Genomic DNA, 14,583 nt, shown 5'->3' with positions numbered 1-14,583 from the left:
ACATCATTTGTGTCTTGGCCAAAAAGTTGCACTTGAACACACCACAAAGACTGCAGCTAATGCCCAACAAGCATTGGGCCTGCGTGAGAGAAAAGGAGCCGGTGGTGATAGTCTGTATATATCATATTTACCATATGCTAGCAAACAAACTGTTTTGCTGAGGAGTCCATTGCTAGAAAAATAATTTTATCTTATATAACAAGTTTGTTTTGATCTCACTCCCTCATGACTTTAGCAATCTGTTTGTTTTCCTCTCTGCCATGTCTCTTCTCGTGCACTGAGCCGAACTGCCAATCGGAGTAATTTTACTCACCAATAGGCTACGCTGGCTCTGATGGTAATTCAACATGCTGATCTGAAAAAAAAAAAAAACAGGCAACAAGAGCCCACTAGTCCCAATGGTGGGCATATTACAAGGGTGACTAGGGACACTCCACTGGAGGCCAGACAGCTGTCTGTTGACTTGGTGTGTCAGGGCTCTAGGGGATCATTTATACTTTACGTATGAAAATATAGAAAAGCCCATTTCAAAAGCTGTGAATGTCATTGCCCTTATAGTCAAATGTCATAATAATGTTACTTCTAACAGAGGCCCTATAGTGGAGGGCTGTGGTCTGTGATGCCATTAAATACATTATAGCATGTGGAAATTTAAAATGTTTTGTCATTTTCTACAATCGTATCTCACTTGAACTACGGAACACTGCCCTCATGATTTCCGATGACACTGCTCTGTTTTGTCAGTATCTATAAGCTTTAAAACTTGGACAAATTTGGACAAAACCGATGAATATTTTAGACAGAAGACTCCATCCTTGTCCATATAAGTATCTAACATTAAACCTGAATGAGCCCTTTAACCTGATTTTCCCAGTAGTTGGATGATCAAAAAATGCATTGTGTTGCTGTATTTGCATTTCAGTTTTAGTAAAACATGACCAGGCATTAAGTGATCAGGTAAATCCAGCACAACTTCCATTTTAATCGTTGTGTGGATTTCCATAGAGGCTGGCCGACATTGTTGATAGTTCCTCTCTCCTTGTCTCTTAAAGCCAGGTCAACACAGGCTGGCTTTACTCACACCGTACTGTTGTACACAGTGATAAAACAGTGTTTGTATCTGTTCAGACTGTTTCTCCACTTTGCTTATCTCTACGCTCGAAACACAACACCTTCCCAAAGGGCCCTTTTTTTAAACTTGTTAAATCGACAGCAGGCAAATATTTACCAATCCTTCAAAGGTGCTGTGCCCTGGTCACATAGAGAACTTCCCACAACTGGCACACCCTCAACTCTACCTGCCCCAGGTGATCTTGTGGCGTAATATGCCTGACAGTGTGATTGGCTGATAAGGGCTTGTGTTGCTGGCTCGTTGTTTTGCAGAGGTGCGTGAGGAAGACAAAAGGCAGACAGCATTACCTTGTCTCTTATCTGCCCACCAGCTATCACCACCCATATGTGCTGCTGACTGCAACCACCCCTACACACACACACACACATGCACACATGGACACTTACACACACTGTCTTCTCAGCTGGGACTAGCCTCCTTTTTTATGCTATCAGAACTGCTATCAGTTCTCTGGCCCTGAACTGAACCTGTCCTCCGCTCCTATCTCACCCGCAGATGTAATTCTCTGCTTTGATATGCTCATTGTTTGTGCATAGTTCCTGCAGTAACATTGGTTACTGTTGGGTGTTTGGTCTGTGAAGGAGTCCTTGACTTGGTGGCTCAATTTAAACTCAGCTGCATTTATCCACATATGGTTTTGTGTTCTCGATTTTTAAGGCACACACTGTTTTTGTATAACTTGTACCTTAAAGGAGAAGTTTTTGTAATTTGATCTTGGGTTTTATTTACATAGTTTTGGCTATCCATTTTATCAGCTATGATAAGATTGTACTCACCATAATGGTTGATTACATCTGGAAACACGGCGGTATTGATGCAATAGAGTGCAGCAGGGATGACGTTTTTTGTAGGCCAAAACAGAAATTGGTTTCCATCGTCAAAAAGCATATGGGATTTTTCTGTTGGGTTTATGATTATTGCAGAAAATAAGCTTGGTGGCAAACAAGATTTTATGATACCTTGGTGTCACGTTTGTCAAGATAAACTTCACAAGTAACACCAAGTTTTTGATTTTTTAAATCGCAATTGAAATGTAATCGGCAGAAGTAAAGAGCTAAATTTTGGCTTTAAATGAATTGTACTAGAATGACTGAGTGTCACTATGACAAAGATTTAGCCACTTGTCAGCACCTGCGTTCTTTAAAACACTTAAAACCTTCAAAGTTCCCATAATTCCTTAAGTATGCAGCAAAGGGTTGCAGGTCGGAGTCAAACCCACGGCCCATGCAGCCAGGGTACAGCCTCTGTTCCTCTGTAAATGGGGGACCTGCTCTAACATAGGAGCTACTGGGTTTCCCCTGTTTTGTGAGTTTTATGTTTGTTTGAGTTTGGGTTGTTTCAAACCACCTTTAATGTGTGGCCTTGTGTATCGGTGAGTCTTTCTTCATATGCCTTTGCTTCAAAGTTCTGGCCCTGACAGATCTCCAGCTGCTGACATGGCCCATGTACAGCCCCTCTGCCTTGAGAACAGTTAATGGTGCCCTGATGGTGGAGTGATTCAGCCACAAAAGGTCTCAGTATCTGCCAAAGATAAGAAGCAGAGAGAAGTAACTATCTCCCATGGCTTCAGCTGATGTGTGGGAGAGAAGAGGCGGCTCCATGAGTCTGTGTGTGTTTGTGTGCATGTGTATGTGCTGGGGTGGGGTTGCTGGAGGAGGCAGCGTGGAGGGAGGGAGAGACGGCAGGCAGGGCAGGGCGGGGCCTCTAGCACTTCCCAGGGAGAGCCCTGAGCCACGGTTCATTCAGCTCCTGAGATAGTGTAAACAGACAGTGATTGAATGGTGATGAGAAAGGTGCCGGGGCGGGCAGGACAGCACAGAGAGGCAGCCCCGCATGAATATTGTGCCCCCGTCAAGGCTTTGTTTTGGTTGGTGCTTCAAGCGCATAAGCAAACAGCGCTCCTCATTGGTTTCATTACTGTTACACCCCTCGTGGTCAAGCACAGTTGCTTCTCTTTCTCTACTATAGTGATAAAATGTGTGACCTAGTTTGCATGCATAGATTGCAGTGCTCATGTTTATTAGCTCCACCCTCACTGGAGTAAAGAATAACAAATAATTCTCTGGGGAACAGCTGTGTTTTCAATACACACACATTTGTTCTGGTAATGTAAACATGATGTTAGGCTTGTTAGTGCACAATTACATTTGCTGGGTGAAAGAACTCTGAAACTGCAGTTGACACTGGTACAGTGTTTGATGTAGGTCTATTTTGAAAATAATTTGCCTGATCTCCACACTGGAGGCATCAGGCCAAAGTAAGGAAGCAGTGAGTCTTGAGGGATAATCTGTTATTGTTTGGAAGGAAACAAAACGCACAATGAGAGGATAAGTCATAACTGATGCAATGTGCAAAACTAACAAAGCCTGTCTTAGTCAGTGAGTGGGAGGGGATCAGGTCTTACAGGAACAGTGGCTGTTTCAGACACTGGCTGGAAATCTTGTGCTGAGACTTCCCTTGACCTACACAACCTGCTGCACTGGCTCCAGTCTTCTACAGGTTCACCTCATGCACAAAACGCTCAAGTTGTCTGTCTTGTTGTGCAGCATTAAATGCAGCCAGGTATTAATAGGTGCAGTTGCAGAGATGGTAGTTTGTTATAGTCTGCTGGAGAGCTTACAAATATTGTTTAGGCATCCAGTATTGAAAGCTGTCATTGCTTAATATGTTTACTGGCCTATTCTGTCTGTCTGTGGTCTTATTGGCCTAAACACAGAATGGGTATGCAAAACACAAAGTTGTCCCATCCCACTTAACATAGATCCCAGAAGATTTTCCCAGTTTGCCCCAAACATATTTTGTTGTTGGGTTTGGACATTTTCCCACATGAAAAAAAAAAAAAAGAAGAAAATGCAGCTGTCTTGTAGTCGCAGCAACGGTCTTGCTCAGACAAAGCAGTTCCAGACATTTTTTACAAAATGTAAAAGTATGTTATTCTGGCATTGCTACTGTTTGTAAATACAACATTCAAACTTGGCCTCTCCTCCTTACACTGCTTGTCTGTGTATGTTTTTGCAGAGAAAACTTCTTTGTGGCAAAATTTGTCTGTTGGGCCTGGACAGAAGGCTCAGTATATGGGGGACTGAGCGGTAAAATAGCCTCTACTTTGGATTGCTGCTATGATATTGTAATGGTGTCTTGTAAAGCAGTGAGGGTCGGCCACAAGTTTGTGTGCATGACACACAATGAAGAAATTGAATTTTAAAAGATCATATTTGCTAATGTAGGAATATTACATTTGCATTAGAAAAGCTAATAACTAAGTAAGCTAACTCAACTAATCACCAGCACCCACTTGTCCAACGGGTCAAGTCTGCATCGCTCTTCATCCCAACCCTCTTCTTAAGTGCTGGCCAGCAAAAATGAAAGCCAACCCCAGATTCACACTTTTCTTGAACAATCTTAGTTCACTTAGTGTTGTGCCTTCTCATTATATTTGCATTTTCAGGGCTGTGTCTGCAATTTTCAATGCCTCCTCTTTGATGCATGCTGCTAACTCCAAAACCCCTCTTGAGTGCCATTATCAACCGGGGCCCATACGTCTTTAAGCCTAGGCTTAGGCGTTATCAGTTTTTTATACCTTCATACATAACTGACATTTCACCAGGATATACTGTATTAGACTATATCTGAGTTAAAAATAGAATATTGAAAACACAGGAAATAAGCGCTCTTCTTGCTTGAGGATCCGATGATACTTTTTCCCTGATATATACCGACACGAGTGGGCTGAAAAGAGATGATGTGTCGAAATAACTCATATGGCTAATACACTACTTTTTTCGTAAGAGGACGTCATCTCAAGGCAAAGTTAATTGACAATACAGGGACAGAGCAGTCACCATCTTTTTTAGCTAAGCTGCCCTTTTCCACCAGCAGAGACTGACCTCTGGTGGTGTGTGCTGTGCACTACAATACATTGTCTCAATACAGCATCTCCATATCAGTTAAATTAAAGAAAAGCATCTGTTTTTGATGGTCTTGAAAATCATATCTAGTTGATTTCTAAATAAACAGGTAGACCATAATATTATGATATTTCCCAAGCCTGTCCTGACCACAGCAAAATAAGACGGAAATAAGAAAATACAAGCAGAGGTCAGGGACTCTGCAGATGAACAAACCGCCACATAAATCTAGTAGGTCGTAAGTGATTTTTGGGAGGAAATTCCTGCATAATGTGTCTTTAAATTGTCATGCAAATTGAGTCATGCAAAGTTTCAAATGAGCACTACATGTTGTATAGTTTAACAATTTGAAAACTCCTCTCTGTCTCTTTTCAGCCCTGAACCAGCAGAGGATCACTCAGAGCGCTCCCGTCAAACAGGGAGGGCAGCTCCCTCCAGGAATCATGGGAAGCAACAACCAGATGAGACTGCAGATCGAGAAGGAAAGACTGAGACTGAAGCAACAGGAGTTGCTCCGGCAGAGACCACAGGTTAGGAATCAGAGTCACAGAATTTAAGAAAGGCCTTTTAGGGAGTACTGCAGCCCTTATGGAGGAACAGCTAACATCTATCAAAAGCATCACAAGGTCAAAAGTTGCAGTATGTGAAAGCACATCAGTGAAGTAGCAAGACACTGGACCACTGCTCACTAGTTGAATGAAAAAAACAGCACAATGTTTGCTGTAATGTAAATCTTGAGCAGGCCTTTAAATGTGAGTCATAATTCATAGGTATGGCATTGGATTTTAAGCCCCCTTTGATCGGTCTTTATTGTAGCACCACCCTGCAACGAAGTCCTGTGAGTCACATGTGGTGATTTTATCACTTCCTAACTGCGATGTGTCACTGCGCCGCCCACACAGGGTGGTGCAGCCAAGTCCAGTAGTTTACTCAAGGCCGTGTCATAGCACCAGAAACCAAGCTTTATGATTATGAATGAGGGTGCAGGTGACTTTGTTTACCGTGCCATTCACATGGGTTGTTTAAAGTTCACAGTGTAGGAAGTGACCTGAGTGTGTACATGCTCCAGGCTGGAGAGGGGGAAAGATGATTTTGACTGTCCTTACTGGAAGTCCCTAATGTACATGCACTGTCAGATGATCTAACCTGGTTATTGTCAACTTTTTGAAATGTCATGTGAGGGAGAAATGTGGTTTTCAGAATTGGATAAGGCATTTAGAAGAGCATGAATCAGAAAAGCAAAGATCAATTTCTACTGGAGAATCCTGATTTCTCAGCTATGTTGAAGACTTGTACTGGTATCTAACTTGGTTTTTACATGCGTGTAACTCCAGATTTTTGAGTAACCAGGTTATTTCAATGCATGCATGGTTTTTTTATTTTCCACCTTTCTTCTGGTCTGTGTGCATGCATATGCAGGGATAGATTCAGGATTTACTGCAAGTAAAAAAAGCATTAGTTATGAAGCTGACACATTGGCAGCTCTGTTATCCAAAAACACAGATATCTGAGCTTAATGGAAAATAAAATGTGGAGATTGTAGGTCAAACCATTTCAGGGGTTCCTCTATCATGTTATTTACCAGATTCCAGTAAACCCTAAATTTCTGTAGCATTTCACATGCTTGGAATACAGAGGCCATTCTGTGTTTGCAAATAAAGGAGACTGTGATTATAGTAGGAAATTGTGCAACGGTGCCAGCTATATGCTTATGTAGGGAGTTCAACTTCAGGGCAATAATTGCCCCACCCAAAGTGATTCCACATGGCAGAAGTAGGATGAAAGGCAGACGGCGATGTATGCAACTTGCTGGTGGCAGTCCAATGCTGACGCTGCTCAGTCATGCACAAAAAGAGAGCCAATAAAACCATAAAGGATGTTTACAGTACACACAGCCCTCATAATCCCTCTTAATCATAACCAGATTGTTTACATGTGTGTATGGGATTCTGGGATAAATTGAGCTGTTTGTTTAAAAACAGAATGAAAAAAACATCTTATTAGGGCTTTTTATTTATTTTTTGCCTCAGAGAACATTGTGTGCATTTCTCCTCAACCACAACCAATTAAAGTTTCTACTAAGCACTTATGGTGTGTAGCAGCAATCTTATGTCCTTACTAAAAACATCACATCCCTGGCTGCCATTTTGTTGTCATCTATGACCCTGTTAAAGTTTAATGAGAGCTTAAAACTGCGACACTGGTCACTTCACCTTCCCGTTCAAGGACTTCTAGGGGAAGGAGGTGAAAAAAAAAGCATGACTTCATATCCGTGGCCTTATCTGATCAGAGCATAATCTGAGCATGTGTAGAAAAACAATTGTCTCCAACTGTTCTTGGCCCCCATGTAATCTGACACTCGGTATGGGGAGAAATGGAGAGCACCATGCTTGTGCGTAATTCCTCAATTAAACATCTTCTCTGGTGCCAGCAGCGCAGTGGGTGGGTGGGGGTGGGGGGGGGGGGGGGGGGGGGGGCATTTGTGACATGTTTTTATGAAGCTGTTTGTAATTAGCTGCTGAGTTTTTGACTTGTGTTGCTCATGGATTTTGTGCTTTATTGTCCACAGGAGCTTGCTATAAGGAATCAGCTGCCTACCAGTATGGATCAAGATGGCAGCACAAACCCTGTGTCCTCCCCGATGGCCCAGGATGCCCGGACCATGACCGCCAACAGCTCTGATCCATTCCCTCAACAGGTTGGTTTTCACAGAGACGCCAGGAGTAGCTTCTGTGGAGCAAAAAAATCTCTAGCTCAGTACAACAGGATTTGTATGGTCATTAAAAACCTTGAAAAGTCGTGGAATTTGCAAATAGCAATTTCCTAAAAAGTTTGGGAAAACTACATATACCCTGTAAGTTTTGGAAATCATGAAAAACTTTTTCACAAACCTGTATTTTAACACGACATGTTTTAAGAAACTTTGGAAATTTGAAATACAACAATAACTTTTGTTTGTAGTTTGTGGCTTTGATAAATGGTGTAGTTTTAGGGATTTTTGAAGAAAACTAGCGTGGGTTTGGAAGGCATGTTTTAAGGGGAAAAAATGCCATCATTTTCAAAAAATGAATAAAAATCATCATCATCAAAAAAAGAAATCACCAAAATGTTTTCTTCAAAAATTGCTAGAAAATCTTATATTTTTTAAAGAATACATGCCCTCTAAATTACAGGCTCATGGTAGTAAAATGAACACAAAATATAGAGATGTAAAGTTTGTATGCCCTTTCCCTAGGTCAAAATATAAAATCATAAGTCTTCACAGTGCTTAAAAACATTTATGACATGCCTCCCCCCTTTTTGCAACACCCCCACCCCCTTTTTGAAACAACTAACAGTCCCTTAGTAATGGCCATAGAGACATTCTATAGGCAGGTGAAGCATCAAAAGAAGGTGGTCTTTGGTTAAAAAATATAGATAGTAGCTCGTTAAGTAGCTTTATATCCCGCTCTGAATTCATTATTTTTTTTTAAATAAAAATATATTTTAAAAGGTTTTGTACTATAATGAAAAGGAATGGATAAGAAGTACTGGTGGTCATTTCAGATGGTTAATTTTCTTTAAAATCTGTTGAAAAATCATTAAGATTTGTTGTTAAAAATGTACCTCGGCCCCACCATACACATCTGAGGTGCACTGATTAACAAAGGTGAATTTGGCGTCCAGCTCGACAGACTTTATGTATCCTGCGTGAGGAAATCGGTGTGCTCAAGTTTGTGAGTTACACAAGTAGTAAAAACAGAAGGCCAGTCTCTAAGCTTAACCCTCCTCACATGGTAATGTCTCCCCCAGTCGGGGCCCCGGTTGACGGCACCCCAAGGCGCTCTGGTGGACAACTGCTGCAGTACAGGCAATCAGAACCTAAACTGTGTTGTTACCTGGGAAAAACTTACATAAAGTACATTTTATTTAAAGTAGAGATGGACAACTTCCACATTTGAGTAGCAACAACACAAAACCTAAAACTAGATCTGACAATGGCTGCGATTAAAAAAGGAACAGGGCGTTTTTTCTGACTATCTGTAAATGCTGCTCCATTGCATTCTGGGAAGTTCCTAGCAGTTCAAGCTCTACTTCTTCTGTGAGCGGATGAAGTGAGGAAAGAGCTGAATAGCAAACAGGCCATGAGAACATGTGGTCCAGTCAGTAGACAGGCCAACCTAATCTCTCCTCCTCCCCCCGTTGCCTCCACTCCCCTCCTCTCACAATGGCCTCATTCATTCTGCCTCTGCCATACTCTGCCTACATATTTTTCCTCTGCTAATTAGTATAGGCTTGTCAAATGTCTTCTCTCTGCTTCTTTGTTTCTCTGTTGCCCCATTCAGCATTGCTCTTTTTGCCATATTCTGCAGTGGAGTGGCGAAAAAGTGAAGCTCTGTGTCACTGTGGATTAGTCGCCATAGCCGTTCAAATAGATACAGTTGAAGCGTGGATGTATGCAGAAGCTCCCTGAGGGAATTCAGGCCACACTGTTACTTTCCAGCCTGTGTACTTTTAATAACTGAGTGTGTTTGCTTTGGTGGATCAGTTAATTAGATTCATGCAGTTCGGATTCAAAGTAGTTAAGTGAAGGTCAACAAGGTCAACCACAACTCTGCAGACACAAAAAGCTTTTTTTTCCTTCAGTTTGACTGGCGATAAACATCCTGATTTCCTAGTTTATAAGCTTTATTTTTTTCTATGTTACAGCGGGACCTACCACTCCAGGGATGAGAGCACAGACAGTGGCCTGAGTATGAGCAGCTACAGCGTCCCTCGCACTCCAGATGACTTCCTCAATAGCGTGGACGAGATGGACACAGGTGAGTCTGGAAACAAAATGGACATGATTAGTTCTCAGACAGCGTGGACTGTAGTGCGACGACTCTTAGCTTAATTAAAGCGTTACGTGAATTTTTTGTTTCTCCCAGTTAAGTTTTGTAAAATGCCACATGTATTCATGTTGGCTGAATAGAAAGAATGGGTAAATATCCTGTCATTAACATGAGAATATTAATCAAAGATTGGAACCTGCATCTCTAGCCTTGTACTTGCATCATGTACTATACATGTAGAGTAATGATTTTATAGCATATCAAATCAGAATTAAGAGTGGTACCGTTAAAGGGACAATTTACTTGAAAATCAAAAATACATACTTTTCTCTTACCATAGTCTTCATAGTGTCAAAAGTTATTTTTGAAATGTACAAGGTTACAGAGTACTAGTTACCCTGTTAAAAAGTTACATACCTATTTTTTTACTTCAAAGTAATGTAACTTATTACATCTGATTACTTTTCTATCAAATGTTTTAAACAGGGCAAAAAAAGCAATTACTCCCCAGAACTGCCTATTGTCCCTAGTGCTATTTATCAGTCTAGATTATTTTGAGTCTATATTGTTATTAATGTTTACATCACGAGCCACTTGTCCATGAACGCTTCCCTCCTTTGAAAGTTGTATCACTGTGCAGAAGGAAGTGTGCATTTACTCATGGGCAAGTGTCTCATGCTCGTGACAATGCGAGATGTAAACATTAATGGCGTCCCTCTTGGCTGAGCTGTAATGGTAGGTAGATCACTGGCTTTAGGTGAGCTAGCAGTAGCCGCAAGTTTCCTTCTGCACAGTTATACGGTTTGCAGGTGTAGTTTGGTAGATAGAAAATAGTACCCACGTGAAACCACTCACAACAAGGTCTGTGGATTAACTTCAGTAACCGGGTCATGATTTTTGGAAAGAGACTTTGCTGTTGAGTTTTTGGTGCTTTAAAGCCGAGTGCCATTTAGTTCCATTATATTGGTGAGAAGACAGACATCTCTACGGCAGATTTCTCCATCATTCGGAAACCCACACCTTTACAGTCAAAAAATATGTATTTTTGAATTTTTAGGGCAACTGTCCCTTTAAAAGTAGATCTTATTTACACTGAACCACTGATAATGACAGTGGTGTTTCAACCGCCTTGGCTTGTTGATATTTCACAATCTTCCCACCATGTGGGGGATGTCGCAGCTGTCAGAACTCCCCCAAATCTCCTGCTTGTAATTACGAGGAGTCTGATGGATTTTTCCCCACTTGGCTGCTCATATTTAGAGTCTGTACCAAAAGATAGGAATGTGGCTCAATTATTATCTTCCCTGAAATGCGAGCGGACGAGATCTTCCAAACATCCCCTGGCTTGCTTCGTCAGATCATTAACAGCATTTTCTGCTGTTCATTAGGGGACCCTCTTCCACCCTCCATGGCAACACAGCCCAGTCGTTTCCCCGACTACCTGGACGCCATCCCGGGGACAGACGTGGACCTGGGCACCCTTGAGAGCGAGAGCATGGCGGTGGAGGGCGAAGAGCTGATGCCTAGTCTCCAGGAGGCCCTGAGCTCCGACATCCTCAATGACATGGAGACAGTGCTGGCAGCTACCAAGATCGACAAGGAGAGTTTCCTCACATGGTTATAGAAGATCGAGGCAGGGCGCTGCTTCCTCCTCTTGCCACACTCTGAACTGCTGCCACTCTAATCTGTGAAGGAGTCATAAATGCTTTTACAAGACATTTCAGCGAGCCTCTCCGGAAGTCTGTCTCTGTCTCGGCGTGTAACCTCTTTTGGGGCAGTATTGTTCTTTTCTTTTCACTGGTGTGTTATCTCTTTATTTTGTCTGTGTCTTCAAGGCTGGCCCATGAACAGACAATTACGCAAGGGTCCCCAAAATCTTTCACAGAAATGTCAGTGAATCTAGGGCATCTTTACCTAGAGCAGGGGTCGCTCCTTCCCCTGGTCTCCCCTCATAGCTGCCCTAGGCGGGTGCATGCGCTCTTCTGCAAGGACTGCCATCATCACTTATCACCTGGAGTCTCTGGTGCCTCTTTTTCCTGCAACATAGCGTGAAGCAGCACTACCTAACTGCATTCGGGACTATTGCATCTAGCTTAAGTAGCTTTATATTTGGCCTTGTACATTTTTATTCTTTTTTTGTTTGTTTTCAATGAGCCTGAGAAACCAAAAATGATGTATTTGAAGCATAAAGAACAATACTGATTTGGAGTAAAGGTAATGTGAGGCCCAGTTTGGACATGTTGGCTTTGCTGCGGCGGGGGGACAGGGCGGGGGGTGGAGTGAGGGTTGGAGCCTGGGGACCGACTACATTGCTGCTTGGCTGTGCCAGCAAGTCTAAGTTAAACCTTTAATAGATCAAGTGCCTTCAGTTGTATTTTTTCGAGACACGAGCAACACGAACAATTACTTTCTGTAACACAGCAATAAGCATTCGGCTGTATTCATTGACATCAGTCACACTCTCCTCTTTCTAATGTTCAATAATCCAAATTTTATTTTTGTTTTATACACATTATAAGGGGATTTAGGGATTTCTGTTTGTTTTTTAAACCCTAGCTTCTAAGTATCTCAGTCTTATCCAAGCCTAATTCATCATTCACTCTTTTTTATCTTTTTTAGTATTCTTTTATTTTTAGGGTTACTACATATGTATGATAGCTTAGATCAAATGGCATTTTGCTTCTTGTTTTTTCTTTCATAGATGAATTAATGCATTTTTAATAACAGGGTCAACTGTTATCACAGCACATCACTTCACCAAGATGAAGTCTGCCAAGACAGAATGATTCAGTTTTGGCTTCTTTTTTTTTTTTTTTTTTTTAACCATTTAGCTAATTCTCTTCTCGTCTCTGATTTACTATATACATATTAGTGTTATTGTTTATTTGTTGATCACATGCAGCTTTTAAACTATGTTTCCTAAACATTAACCAAAAAGGCAGATTTCTTGGCTAAATGAACTACAGCTCTTTGATCAACTGAACCTTGTGACAGTATACAAGAGTTACGAGTCTTCCTAAAGAGGGAGCTGAGCCCCTCAGCGCAATGCTGCGTGTTGAAATGAGGGTTTTTAGACCACAGCTTGGACAAGTTTAAGCAGGTTTGTCGAGGGGGTAGTGTAGAAGGCCAGGGTTTGACTGACGGCGGTGAGTTGCGCGGATTGTTGAATTTTTTTGTGAAATTATTAAGAAACAATCAGTTATCTAAGTCAGGAATTGTTGTGGCAGATTCCAAAGATGTTTTTGTTAAGACGCTAACACTTATTTTTCCATTTTCACCGAGTCCAGAAAAAAATGTAAATCAGCCTCTGTATGAACACACTGTATAAGCTAATGAGAAAATGATGTAGGTTTCAAGTGTTAATGGACATGTCAAAATAGGTCTAGCTGAGAGATTCTTTTAAAAAAATGTTTTAGATGGTTGTTTTGAGTGACTAACCCTGAGATTTTAAGGATGAGGTTTCAGAACAGAGAAGTAAGTGATTTTTTCTATAAGCGCTCACATGTTTACATTCTCTCTGAGTGAGAGACTGCTACAGCTGCAGTGGAGACAACACAGCACACTGACAATTATCTCGTAATCACATTAATTTCATGTTTACACCGTGTCTACATCTTTGCATTACTGCAGTAACCTTTGAATAATCAGCCTGCCGTGCATGCCCTTGGTTGAAGCCTTGTAGGGTGTCACACTGTTGCTGTTGCCGACCGAACTGGTAGCATTAACTTGATGGAACAATTTTTTTATTTTATTTTATTTTTCTTAGACCAGAGATCATGAAATTTTTTTTTATTCTGTGTGAGAAACCTCTTTTTAGTTTTGATTTTACTGATCATTAAATCATGTTGATGATGGATTAAAGATGGATAAACAGTGTTGGTGAGAACAATGCAACTAAAATGAGTGGTACACTACAGTGCTTGTATTGCACGGCTACAGAGTTTTCATTTTGATGCAATGACGCATTTTGTCACACAAACCTGATTTTATGCTTACTTAGTGTGTAACTGTCAGAGCATATTAGCTGTTGACTGTCATTGTAGCAGTAGAACTAATCACACAAGTTAAAGGATTTTGTGTTTAGAATTTTCTAAATGCACATGAAATGAATTTATATTCAGTAATGATCTGTTCATTTTTTGATAGATATGTGCATGTGTTTTAGAACAATAAATTCTGTTACATTATATCTTGCTTCATATGATACTTTAAAATTGGCCTGAAATAAAGTATATACTTTGTGGTAATATTTTTCCTAGTTTGGTGTTATATTTCATTGTTTGGATTTACAGAAATGTAAACATACATAGGACCTTCTTATCTGTACCTGTCCTTTAAGCTTTTAGTGTGCTCACGGTGATATCTTAAAATAGCGCCCTCTTCTAGTTTAATTGTAATGCACGACCTAGATTTAATAGAATAAACCGGCAACTTCTTTAATTAATGCAAATACACTGTCATATGGTAGCCTGGTTGCACCATCCTGATGACGGGAGCACAAGCCAAACAGTATGTTGAGCTCACCTCTCCAGGATGGTTTTACCAGGCAACCTTAAATGGTGCATATGAGTAAATCACACGTCAGTGCAGATGCAAAGATGTGTTAAATGCAAATTAACAGTAATATTAGTTGATGCAATATGATTGCTGTGATTGCAGCTCCTCACTGTGACCACTGGGCGACAGCAAACATGTTTCTAAATGAACAGAGTAATTAATTACATTAACT

General features: G+C 41.0%; 1 protein-coding gene across 1 annotated transcript in view; it reads left to right on the top strand.

Annotated features, from left to right (window-relative positions):
* LOC121943188 (transcriptional coactivator YAP1-like) overlaps positions 1-14,103 on the top strand; it is a 35,438-nt gene extending 21,335 nt beyond the window's left edge. Inside the window, 5 exon segments of the mRNA XM_042486644.1 lie at positions 5,416-5,570; positions 7,610-7,729; positions 7,731-7,738; positions 9,730-9,842; positions 11,243-14,103. Coding sequence (XP_042342578.1) covers positions 5,416-5,570; positions 7,610-7,729; positions 7,731-7,738; positions 9,730-9,842; positions 11,243-11,478 — 632 coding nt within the window. The 3' untranslated portion in view covers positions 11,479-14,103.
* The last annotated feature ends 480 nt before the right edge of the window (positions 14,104-14,583 follow it).

This window comes from Plectropomus leopardus, chromosome 5 (genome assembly GCF_008729295.1).
Source record: "Plectropomus leopardus isolate mb chromosome 5, YSFRI_Pleo_2.0, whole genome shotgun sequence".
Classification (NCBI taxonomy): Eukaryota; Metazoa; Chordata; class Actinopteri; order Perciformes; family Serranidae; genus Plectropomus; species Plectropomus leopardus.
The sequence above is the reverse complement of the archived record's forward strand: the minus strand, read 5'-3'. Positions and strand labels throughout refer to the sequence as shown.